This window comes from Leptidea sinapis, chromosome 27, assembly GCF_905404315.1.
Source record: "Leptidea sinapis chromosome 27, ilLepSina1.1, whole genome shotgun sequence".
NCBI classification, from domain to species: Eukaryota; Metazoa; Arthropoda; class Insecta; order Lepidoptera; family Pieridae; genus Leptidea; species Leptidea sinapis.
The window spans coordinates 1,795,530-1,809,225 of NC_066291.1; the positions used below are offsets into that span (position 1 = coordinate 1,795,530).

At 33.0% G+C, this 13,696-nt stretch overlaps 1 protein-coding gene across 5 annotated transcripts in view; it reads left to right on the forward strand.

Moving 5' to 3' along the window:
* Window positions 1–12,922, forward strand: part of LOC126972789 (POU domain, class 6, transcription factor 1) — a 190,874-nt gene extending 177,952 nt beyond the window's left edge. For 2 of the 5 annotated variants that reach the window (XM_050819835.1, XM_050819837.1), the window contains 4 exons: window positions 2,566–2,619; window positions 3,379–3,462; window positions 9,034–9,170; window positions 9,934–12,922. In XM_050819835.1, coding sequence (XP_050675792.1) covers window positions 2,566–2,619; window positions 3,379–3,462; window positions 9,034–9,170; window positions 9,934–10,058 — 400 coding nt within the window. In that variant the 3' untranslated portion in view covers window positions 10,059–12,922. The remainder of the gene's footprint in view (window positions 1–2,565; window positions 2,620–3,378; window positions 3,463–9,033; window positions 9,171–9,933) is intronic. The other 3 variants (XM_050819836.1, XM_050819838.1, XM_050819840.1) reach the window with 3 other exon arrangements.
* The last annotated feature ends 774 nt before the right edge of the window (window positions 12,923–13,696 follow it).

The window sequence follows — 13,696 nt, forward strand, 5'->3', positions numbered from 1 at the left end:
TATCTTCATTAATATAGCAGGATTATATTAGAGTACTGCAGAAAAATATACAGTCAAAATCAAGTCTAATTACGTAAAATGTATGAAATTTACAACTTACAGCCTTAATATTTCAGCAAAGTTAAATAAATAAAATTAAACGAAATTAATTAAAAGTTATGAGCTACAAAAATTATATTTGTGAATAAATTACACGAAATAATTTAGTCAATGGAAGCTTATGAAGTGCACCTTATAAATTAACAAAAGCGATTTTAATAGTTGCACCGTCACGCAGCCACGGAACAGTTATCACACTTTTTTTGATATCGCTAATTGAAGTGATTTGTAAAACAGCGTGACTCCTTTCATTGCTTCCAGTTCGTTTAATTAATTACCATTCGGACAGGCTTCCGTTTCGTTACGCTGTCTCAGGCGCCATTTTTAGGGACTTGAAACAAGCGCATGTATTTTTTATTCATTTCAAACCTATTATGTAATGGTTCACGACAAAAATAATATATTTTCTTGTTTCATACTAATACAATATAGATAGCGAAATAATTTTATTGCAATAATGATTAATAATAATTGATAATAAAATAAGTTAGCCGGTGGTTGTGGTGAAATATTTCGCGCTAAAAACGTAACGTTAAGATTAGCTGAATGGTTAAACATGGAATCACAATCAGATGATCCGAATTTAATCATTCAAATCCACAAAATACCAAAGACTGGAATAAAAAAGCCTTGCGAGCTAATTATAATATCAAAAATTTCATAATTATAATTGTTACTAATTTTTTTGCTAACGGTTTGATGTTTGCTGGCAGTTGCAATGCAAAATTTTACATTAAAGACGTAATGTTAAGACTACCTGAAAGGGTAAGCGTAGATCATCATGGAGCATCCATCGAATCCTCAAATTACTAAAGACTTGAAATAAAACAGTTTCACAAACTAATTATTATAAATAATAAATAAATAAATGAAAATTTTATTTGTAACAATTTAACAAAGCTAATACAAACAAGTAAAAACGATGATAGCTGCTAAAGTATAAACTGCAGCGCAGCTAGCGACGCTGAATACAATAAGGAATGATGTGAATTATAATATCAAAAATTTCATAAAGTAACATTAAGATTAGCTGAAGGGTTAGTCACGGACTCACAATCAGATGAACCGAATTCAATCCATCGATCCTCAAAATATTTTTCTATAGACATTTCTCTTATAGGTTGATTGTTCGTAATGAAGAGCTTCATACGATAGAGACTAAATGAGATACAGATATAAATAAATATTATTTTGTGTGTTGGTTTTATCAGTGGGAGGTTGCACAGGATGCCGGCTACATTATGGGTACCACAACGGCGCCTGCCGTGAACCGTAGAGACGAGAGCAATTGTAGTGCCGCTCAGAATTTTCGGGATTTTCAAGAATCCTGAGTGGCACTGCATTGTAATGAGCAGGGCATATCAATTACCATCATCTAAACATCTTGTTCGTCTCGTCCCCTAAAAACTTTGTAATATTTTTCTTTTCGAAGAAGAAGAAAATAATGCTTCTACCATTATAGTTGCCACAGATTGGACGTTTACTACATAAGAGTAGAAATGGACAAGTAACCTAATTCAATTTATTCATTTTTGTTGTATCGCTTTAATCTATTTGTTTTATAAAATTATAAGTCGAATGTAATTACTAAAGTAGCAAAGCGATACGACTAATTCAATTAATATTAAATGTTTTTCACGGCCATGAACCTTCGTACCGAAGACAATTTCAATTCAACATCGACCTCTTTCGTATAATAAAATCATTAATCGTTACTTCTGTTCAAGTTAATTAATTATCTTGCCGTAATTACTTTTTTCGTGTAATTAAAAAGAGTAGAATTCCCCTGTCTTTGTCCCGTCGTGATTTCATTTTCCATTAATTTTTCTTTCGTCTCCCCTCAATTTGGCATTGTGACGTGCCTATAGTTACTCCTTTACCGGACTCAATTAATTTGCATTAAAATTGAAATTAATTAGTCCTGAATGGACTTCAATTTTCATTCGTTCAAAGTATGAGTTTTTCTTATACTTCTATACATTTGTTATTATATAATGTTTTGATTCCTCTTTCGCGTTTCGTAATAATTTTCAATTTAGATTACAAGAGAGCAGCTCGTTTACTATGGAGATTTCTCGTACGAAGAACTTTCGAGAAAAAAATAAATTTAAACAGCGCAAAATCTACAGATTTTCGAAAATTTTCAATATAATTCACTTTACATCGTTGCTGTTAGCTTAAAATTGTATGATATTATGTAACTCTAAATTACAATTAATCTGAATTATTAATTTCTTTATAAAAAAAATCTGATAATTTGTAATGTAGAAGAACCGCCTTTTAAAAATATATATATTAATGTATCAATTAGGTTTGAGATAGTCATAAGTAATTATGAAGGTATCAAATAATTACAATATGATACCATTAAATAATTTACTATCTCCTTATCAAGCGTGCAACTCTTCATTTGTTTGTTTTTTTTTTAAATGGACTGTCTAACATAATATCTGTTACCGTCCCCAGTGCCCTGGCTTCGCAGATGCTAGCAGCTCAACTGTCGTCTCAACAACAAAACATGTATGTTTTGTTTATATATCCTCTTACACTACAAGCTATCACCCTTCGAGCGACTTCTACAACTCATACTCACAAAAAGAGCCACTAAAGAGGTCCCAAGAAGGTTGATAGCTTCTGAAACACTTACAAGCACACGCCAATCACCAACAGATCATAATTGTCTTTAAATCAAAATGTTTCAACGCTATTTAAAATAATCTTATCTCGATCGACAATCCGTGCATACCACGTGAATGTAAACCGCATACAATTATGTCTAATTACCGGTTTTGAGTTCCTTTCTTTTTCACTTCACACGTATACCGTATTTACATACGAGTAATTATAGAAAGAAGGCGCCCTAGACAAGAGCGTATAATGTAAAGACAAACGCATTAAGGCTACCAATAGAGCCGCCACGGCCGCCAGTTCGACATTATGAATAATTGTAATGAGAGTTTTATCTGATTTATAATTTATATCGCGACGTGTAATTTCAAACTTTCCATCAACAGCATGATGTATTTAATCGTATTTGTTATTTTATTTCGCGCCACTCAAAGCCAGGGCATTGGCATACGTTACCTTCTAATTGAATTCATTTTATTGTTACGTTTGGTATTAATCAAACAGATTACTGTGGCCCAAATTGCCTATTGTTTTGTATGTACGGTAGTTAACGCTATGTCAATGTCCTGCACTTACGCCTTTTAATTTGGGAATAACGCGAGGTGGTACGCCGGTTCGTAAATCTAACATTATAATTTGTGTTCGATACAGATTTGAGAAATTGGATATAACACCAAAAAGTGCGCAGAAAATCAAACCAGTCCTTGAACGTTGGATGAAGGAGGCAGAGGAGAGGTAAATATGTTTGAGTGAATTATGTATTGTGAAGCCGTGATCGTGATATTTGGCCTTAATACGCTTAGCGTCGACAATATTTCTCAAATCTGGACTAACTGCCTTTCGCTTTTTGTTTGTGTTCTAACGCTGATCACAGAAACATATTGTATGCTACGATATACAAAATGTTTCTATCATTTGAGGGTGCAGGGTGTATTGTTTTTTGCTTATTTTACTGACTTTTTACGTATTAATAATTTTAGAACATATTATAACACTACATTAATCAACATTCGTAGTTTAAGAGTTTGTTGTGCGATTTAAGTGATAAATTAATTCAGCATTCTAATGGTTCGTATATCTAAATAGATAGGCTATATGTTACGTTTCCTAGCTAAATTTATGACGATGTTTATAAATTACTTAAGTCGCAAATAGTCGTACTTCGTCAAATACTTTGAGGCGAGCGATAAGTCAGTAGAAAGCTGAATTTGCAAAGAAATGACAGCATATCATTTAAATCATTCCACGAAAGTAATTTATTGTTAAATGATAAATAATATATTAAATGATAAAAGTTATAAGTAATATATTATCTCAAATTCAAATCATTCAGTTCAAAATTTGAAGATTTGAATAACTGTTTATTAAAGAATTTATTGAAAGTCATATTATGACGTACACATATCCATTTGACAGAACCCTCAGAAATTTTATCTCTTGGAATATCCTCCAATTGCCTCATTTCCAAGATATGGCCTCAAATAATTAATACTTTAGTGTGCGTGAAAAGCTACGTTTTACACTCGCGATTCGTAAGACAGTTTGTGTTAGTGTGCGTGAATTGCACAAAAAAGAGGTTAGTTCTAAACATAATTTTTTTTGACGTTTTACAGCTGTCATAGTCTATCTAGACGAAGAATATGGCAATATATATTTCGTTATTATGGTCAAAAATTTTAGCATACTACATAGCTTATAAATTTCTGTAAATTTTCGCAACACATAGGTCTTATATCATTTATACGTCTAGATAGACTATGACAGTTGTGAAAACGTAAGAAGAATCTGAAGTGCTGGCAGCACCTTCTCAAGTATATCGAAAAGGGTTAAGATGAGTTGTAAATTTAAATTTCTACCAAAATGGGAAGTATTATCAATGTTATAGTAGATCCTACGTTATTACCCATGGAACGATTGTTTGTAATCGAAGCCTAAGACCTCAGTACACTCTAGCACTACAATTGCTGACTTATTGCCTAAGAAATAACTACCTAACCCCAAATATTTTTTGGATTATTATTTACAATATATTCTGAACTATCTTGGTCTATATCCGTTCTTTGCAGGAACTTTTGGGAGAAACCAACTATGTACAACGCACAGTATATCTGTTTGTTAACAGCTAAAACAATATATTGTTAGAATAATCTCATTTTATATATATAGCATAAAAAATCAAAAGGACTGTAGTATTCTTAATTTATAATATCAAATCTGAACGCCATTTTTATATCTAAAATCTAGATAGCTCTGATTTTTCTATTCCCTCGGAATCAATTAGTCCCCCCGAAATCCAGTCACAAATCTATGATTTTTTGTTCAAAATTGTCATCTTAATAATATTAATTACATAAATTATTTTTTTTATTAACATTCCAAATATAACACATTACTTGTTATTAGCAATATCTTAATGATTAATGTTACATTGGATTTTAATCGAACTGTTTTGACAAGTTCATTCGTTTTAAATTTTTTGTTAAACAACAAAAATTGCTCAATTAAAATCGCGTCATGTGAACCCACTATAACAGAAAATCAGACTGCCGTCAGAAAACACATTCAAATTGATAACAGCAATCATTGACCCGTAACAAATACCGTTGCTCGTGAATTTCATAAGTTGAATCCAGACTTAAGTTATAAGAGTGCTATCGACAAATGCGTCATTAAAATGCATTATCTGAATGCAACGGCACTGACTTAACATTGCAAATGTTGTGTTGAATTTGCAATCGGCCATCCCTCCTTGGTAATGTTTAACGAGCTCTGCAACGATAGCACTTGAATAAATTCAGTTATAGAAACCGTCTCGTCTTCATTAATAATGCTAACTACCAAATGATTCGGTTCAAATTTTTCAATCAGGTGGAGAGTACAAAATTGTCAATTATTATTATCCTTCCGCTTTCGGGTTATTGAATTTGTAAGTAAGGATTGATTTTTGCTTTTTATTTTGTCCTGCTAGGCAATTAATATTTGATTCAAAAGTAGCAATTGCTTTATCTATCGTGGTTTCAACACGTACTTACGTAAAGGTTATGTTTTATGATTTCCATTCAATACGGCTTTATCAGGCTATAAGTTTAAGGCGTAAAACTAACAAAATATGAATTACGATCAGAACCGACGTCTCAGTCGCGAGTGAAAGTTCCGGTCTAGAAATAAAACAGAGACCCGGAAAAATACGCAATATTGTTTTTGTATATTGTGCTAAAGCCTACTTCATCCCAGAAAGTATCTATATAGAAATCTATTCCAATTAAACAGTAGACTGGACAAAAGACATACATTTCTCCCATCGTGCTTAGAAAGTGTGCCAATAAGTTGAAGCCGATGTAATGCTAACGCGTTTATTCCGGCACTCAAATTCAAAAGGCATAGTCCCGGACTCATGAAAGTCAGCCCTTGTCCATCCGATCCAAAAAATAGGAGACAGTCCGGATCCGGCAAACTACAGCTGCTCTCCAAAATCATGGAGGGCACAATTAACCGCCAGCTCTTGGTATACCTACAAAGTCACATGTTGATCAATGACCGACAGTACGACATTCGCTATGGTCGGTTGACAGGCGATCTTCTAATGTACTTAATACATAGATGGGCGGTGGTTATCGAAAGCAAGGGAGAATGCCTGGCTGTTAGAAATAGATAAATAAAAATAAATAAATAAATAGCGAAGGCTTCTGATAGCTTCTCCCTAAGCTTCCATCATTTGGGCTTCCCGAGAGTTTATGCAAGTGAAGTCACGCTTCCTCACTGGGCGCAGTATACAGTTCATTATTGACAGTTATTGCTCTAATCCAAAGCCCCTACACGCTGGAGAAGTCCAATACACAGCCTAGAGGAAGCTCTAGGCTGTGTGCTATCTCCTAAACTGTGTTTTGTGCATATCAATGATATGTTGGACACCTCCAACATACATTGCTATGCAGACGACAGCACTCGACACCACCTCCCTTAAAGCCTCACCTAGTGTCGGAATACTGGATCTCGAAATCTCGAACGATTGCTAATGGTGATCGTGCCGTGTCGATCTGGATGGCAAAGCCAAATTGGATTCGAAGAACATGGGTGTCATTGATAGAGTACGGCAATACCTTAAGCCGGCCAACATTCTAGCGCTCTACAAAGCGAAGGTCCGGCCACATATGGAGTATTGCTGTCATCAGTATCAGCTCGAACCATTGACCGCATTTTAACGCAGACTGCCCGAATTTTCGGGGACCCCGTGCTCTGTGAACGGCTAGATCACTTGGCGTTGTGTAGAGACATCGATTCATTTTGTGTCTTCTACCGCATTTATCACGAGAAGTGTTCAGAAGAGATGTTTCACCTGATTGCTGCCACGGAATTCCACCACGACACACCACAAATTAGGATATCATCCCCACCATGTGGATGTGTGGCGTTCCTCTACAGTGCGGGTTTTCAAGGAACATTATTCCACGTATAACAAAGCTGTGAAATCAGCTTCTTTTTGCGGTATTTTGACATACCTACCTTTGAGGTACCTTCAAAAAAAGCGTGTTGGCCTTCCTTTATAGCCCGTAACGCTCCTGAAATTCCTGTGAATGCAGGAGAATGTAATCGGCGGTGATCACTTTACATACACTCGTTTGTTAAAAAGCTTTAGGAAGCAAATTCTTTAATTTGTAGCTGTCATGGTTTCTTAACAAACTTAAGAGTATGTTGATCGATATGATCTTACAAAGATTCTAGAACTTCTAAATGCGTTCAGGATACTTTGTCAGTTAAATGAACAAACTGTTTGAACAAACAATTATTTATTTGCGTCGATGACGTAATAACCAACATTATAAATCATATAAGATCGACACCTGGTGAATTATTTCTCTAAGCTGAAACTCAGCCCACTTAAGACCAGTATAAAATTCATTTATTTATGACAATTCAAATCACATTGGCATTATGAAACCAGAGCAAGGTTCATTTAACGATGACGCTTATAACGTAATAATATACGATCCCGAAACAGTCCACTTAGCTTTGACTTTTAATGCTGTTTACGGAAATGAGTAACGGAAGATTTCAAGTAGTTTTTTTTTTATCTTTATCTATTTATAGATATTTGATCACACAGTCAACATGCCACCCTCATAATCTTTCAATTAACAAAAAAACAAATTTTATATTATCGCCTATCTAAACCTAACTTATTTAGCTTCCTCCGAAAAGGAAAAAGCCAATATAAGATTACATGCTTCTATTTCATAAAATTTTCATTTGGAATTTCAGAGAATATTTTATTCTTTCAGCCTCCTATTTATGCATCCTCAATCCTACTGTATTTTACACATAAAATGAGATAACTTTACCCATGAAATACGCAAAGTTATTGAGTGGAATATGTCCGTATTGAAGTCTCAAAGCTGTAACAATGTCATACCTGGTAAAATTAACATTTTCGAGCCAAATATGCGTACCTATACTAATAATAATAATTATTGGTTGTATTGCTTTAAACCAAGTAACTTTGGTTTGTGATCTTTCATCAAAGTTCTCATTCCATATTTTCTTATATTGTCTAGAATACTGACTTATCGTTTACACCAAGGTTTGGTGTACCAAGGTAATATTCTATAAATTCTCGTTTTCATCAATGTTTGTAATACCGTTCTTATAGAATACACTTTTATAAGACAAATACTTATTTTGTAATCTCAATTAAAGAGAAAATACAAATATGTGGGAAACTAAGCACATATTATGTGTGCCACAAAGGCCGTGAACACTTCGGGTCTTCCTGGGTGACGGTGTTAAGGTTCGTATGTGAATAGGTGTAAAATATGAGAAATTTTAATGCAAAATGTGTAGTTAATAGATCTTTTTGGTGATATATCTGGTTTCTACAGAAGAGGGCAATTCGCGCTATTTATAACGTTCTAAATAATCATTGAGACCAAACTTTAAAGAAATAAACAGTTCAACTGTTGCCTTACAATATATTCTTGATAATGTTATTTATGTACGGTTTACTTGTAAGGCTGTAACAGTTTATTATTACATCGGTGACGTGAATTAACTCGATATTTGGTGTAGTTTATTATAGGTTACACTTAAACAGAAACACACGCATACTTTTATATTGATAAAAATAAACAAATTTAAATTATTTTAAGGAAAATCAACACGATAATGAGCATACCTTCCACTTTTTTTTAATAATTTTGAAAAAGTACAATTTGTTCAGCGAAATATCGTGTGGAGTTTTCTGTAAACAAAAACATATTTCCATCACCTATAATAATTAAAATTGTAATTTTATTTTATTTTTGATTCCAGGTATGCGACGGGCCAAAATCATTTGACAGATTTCATCGGTATGGAGCCAAGTAAAAAGCGTAAACGGCGCACCTCATTCACACCGCAAGCTCTGGAACTCTTGAACGCGCACTTTGAAAGGAATACTCATCCATCTGGTAAGACTAAACCTTACTGAAACAAATCTTATAACTATAATTACAATACTATGATAACATTAAATTAAAACTATCATTACGGGGAAGTGTACCAAGAATACTGCCAGTATTTCCGCGTTGGATACCTAATCTGATCCGTTGAGCGACATAGCTGCCAGCGCTTAGTTTACCAGTAGCCTTATTGAGGCGTTCCTTACTTGGTTATTATTTACTTTTGTCAGGGCATTTGCCGCTTCTAATAAACCAGCTGTTTTAGAGCCAATTGGTATTTACCCGCCGCGATGGCAAGCGTCCTGATGGAATGGCCCTGGTGGCTATGGCGCGGAGAAGGGTGAAGACACTCTGGCTCCTTCTCATGTCCACGTTACGTGCTAAGGCTGCTTGCTTCGAATATCGAAGACAGTAAGCGTCGCAAATATGTCGGTCTCTGTGAGTCTTATCTTTCTGTCGCGACACTCTGGTCTGGATCACTAGGTCCCACGGACCAGAGAGAGGAACCCAAGCGCTGGCAGCTATTTCGGTCAACGGATCAGCCTAGCTATCCAACGCGGGAATTACATTCTATGAGTCAGAAGAATGAAATTATCTTACAAAACGATAATAGAAGGCGCATCCTAAAATTAACAATATAACATAATATATTATACATAATTAAAAATAGAATTTACAGTGTCTACTAACTACTAAATTATAATACTCATGGTCGATTAGATTTTAAAGATTTTTGTACGATGAGTATCATAAATTATTTTTATTTTTTCAGGGACAGAAATAACCGGTCTTGCACATCAACTAGGCTACGAACGGGAAGTCATTAGAATATGGTTCTGCAACAAACGCCAGGCTCTCAAGAACACAGTCCGCATGATGTCAAAAGGAATGGTCTAAAGATTTTAATTTGGAATTTAGGTTTTATAATTTAATTTAAATTTTGATGGAATGTTTTAGCTCCTACATATGGGCACTGTAGAAGTATTGGAATTCTAATTGTTTGTTTTGTCCCTTTTGACAATGACATGAGAAATCTGGTAATAATTATTTTTCATTAGAGTAAAACAAACCTAAAGTTATGAATTCGAGAACTCGAAGGAATGTTTGTGGCTTAGATTAATGATTCTTCTCCGCTGCGCTCCAACTTGATACCGCAGGCGTAGTCGAAAAGTGCGGCAACTAATACTATGCCCAAGTGTGCGTACTCAAGCCAATCTTGAACGATGACGTTGACGTGCCACATGTTCTATTAACTCTGCTAATAATTGAAACTAAAATGCCCAGTCACGAAGTAGGACTTTGTAAAAATAGTACTGCAAGAAATAAGAAACACACTGGGATCATTATCATCGGTAGGTATTTTGTATTTTATTAATTTCAATGTAAAATAACACGGAACAACGATGTTACAAAATTTAAAAGATGCCATTGAGTGTCAAGATGCCAAGCACACAAGCATCTAATAATTGCCGTGATAAATAAGCTATTGTTCTTAGGTAGTGCGGTACCTAGTTGGAGCGCAGCGGAGACCAATCCTTAATCTAGGGTTTGTGGCTTTATTTTAAAACTGCGCATCACCTCACTAACTAGTAGTGATGTGTATCTTACAGATTTTTATCGATTAAATAAAACGTACCTACGTTAAAGTCAAAAATGTTATTATGACCTATAAAACATGGATAAGTATATTTTCTTCGTCTTATCTGGCCTTACTTCGAATCTAAGTCGATTCCAGCCAAGTTAAGAAACGTAATAAGTTTTTAAACTATATATGTAAAAAAATGTTTCGACTGATTTACTTATCTTTGTGTAGTTATAAATTTACATTCATGCGATTGTTCAGAGTTGTACGCGCCTCCAACAGTTTTCGCTTAAGACATTTTCATTTTAAGTGCCACATATTTTATGCCACAATATTTTTTTTATTATTATAATTTGTAAAGAATGCATTTTGTAAATAAGTACAAGAGATTGAAACTCGGAAAATAGTTTATAAGGATATTAATTTATTAAAATACTCTTATGTACTTGTTTTGTTCAATACCTGTTTTAGCAAAATGTGCACCTTATAGTTTTAGTAACAAACTATCAATAATAGGAATGTAGTTAATATGTGTCAGTCTTAGTGGCCCACAACTTTCGAAAACATAGTTTTTGTTAATAGTTAGATATGTGAAACAATATTATGTATAAAATTATTTAACTATCGTGACTTGTAAATATTGTTCTTCTAATCTTAGTTTATTACATATGTATTATTAGTTTAATATAATAAATTGTATAAGTTTAGCTTAATAAGATTTTATGTAAGTATATACAAGTTGGATATTTGTTGCGAATTAAGAAATGATTTTCGTAAATGCCTTTGTTTCTAAATTTGATATTAAATTTGGTTGGTTTTGATACTATCCATACAAATATATTTAACAGTAGATCGACAGTTTTTATGATTAATAATTTATAAAATGTGCATTATTTTTGTATACATGAAATAACTAATGAAATTACCTCGCATTTGGAATGTAGATTTTGAAATATTATTATTATAGAATTTTCGAAAAAAGAAATTATAAATATTTGATTTAAGTACAGTATCCAAAAATCATGCACATTATATTTAGTATTGTCAAAGTTGAAATATTGGATCAATTTAGTTTGAAGAATGAGTTGAATTAACAATCTGTTTGTTCTGAATATATTACCTATGTATGAACTATGAACGCATTAAAAAGGCCATTTGAAGATGGTTAGTGTATTTATTAAAGACCTACTGTTAAATGTATTACTTACCGTAGTCTTAAGAATGTAATTTAACGTATGTTAATGACCAATGAAAACCAACTTGTGATCAATAATATTTGTACTGTTGCCTACTACTTAACAAGAGTCGTTAAAAAAATATTATAAAAAATTGAACATATTTTTCGGCTGTTGAAAAATTGTAAATACAATATTAAGGATAATAAAACTATTTGGATTAATATTTAGGAGACAAAAAGAAAAATATTATCGAAATTTATATTTTCAAAAATTATTACAAATGCAAAAAATGTGTATATTGATGGAAGGTTCGGCCATAATCAAAATTATTGAAAACGGAATTTTTTATCGACTTATGCACATCACTACAAACACAGACGAGCAGTACGGTACACAGTTAATAAAAGTGCGATGCGATATTGTACGTAATCAGTATTTATAAGGAAACAGATTTTTCGTCAACACTAATACGATTTCTATCATTAATAATAATCCCTACTGATATTTCATAGAATTAAACATAAAATAATAATATGTGTTTATCAAAATATAGCGATAATATTATTATAAACCATTTAGATGTCAAGTCGATAATTTGAAGCCTAAAATAATTGTTATGCTTTTATATCGATATAATAACGAAAAATCTGATTCCCAACAAACACTAGTGTAATAGAAATGGCATACAAGGGATGTCGAGTACAAAATAATTAATTATCTGTAAAACTGCTAGTCCGTTACGTTAACTAAAGTTTACTATAATTATTACACGGCAAAATCGCATTGCACCCTGGTTTTCATGACGCGCATGTATTTAATAGTAATAATAGTTTAAATAATGAGAATCTACTACACATAACTTCACATGTAACACATATTCAAACCAAACTGTAACAGTATATAATAGCGTATTAATTTTTCTTCCTGTAATGGTTCCGATTGAATGACTATGGCTGCTGGATTATGAAGAAATGCAGAATAAAGGCAGATAACTGTTTGAATCATTGTTTTATTCATTTATACGTTCCTGTTAGCGATAACTATTTTCTATTTTATTATAACAGGCAAATATAAGTACTCCATACAATACTGGTTAATAGAACGTAAACATTAACCTCCTTATTCATAATAGTCTGCTAACTTAAAGCATTGCTAATTCTCATTCTGTCTTCTTCTATTGATCTAAGTCAGAATGAGAAAAAAACACTCCGTAGCGGCTGTTTAAAGTTAGCGGACCATTATGAATAAGGGGGTAAATGTAAATTACTAGTTTTCAAAAATATTTTTAGTAGGTAGTTTCATTATTCTTTAATACACGATTTGGACAGATTTAAAACTTTTTTTTGTGTCAGTCATAAGAAATAAAGTGGCAATCATGATAGAAAGTGGGTGAAAACCCGCACCCATTACCTCTTAATGCGTCGGTAATCGGGTTTTTAACTTGAAGTAGGTTACCTATAGGTAGGTATTACCACAAATCTCAACAGCCTACATACAATAATTAAAACTTAAATTCACTGCACGGTAGGGTGCACCATGCGTGGAGCAAATCTGATTATAGTTATACACTAGGTGTGACCTTTACATGTGCCGTGCCACAGAGTGAGAACTGCTTAGACTAAGTCTTGCCAATATAAATAAAGTAAGGAAAATATCTTTGTTTACTTTTGCATTAAAATTTCATTTATTTTTTGGTTCCATAAAAGTGTCCGTTAGTTTTTTATTACATATTTTTTTTAATAAATTTCACAATTAATATCGGATAAAGGATCTAA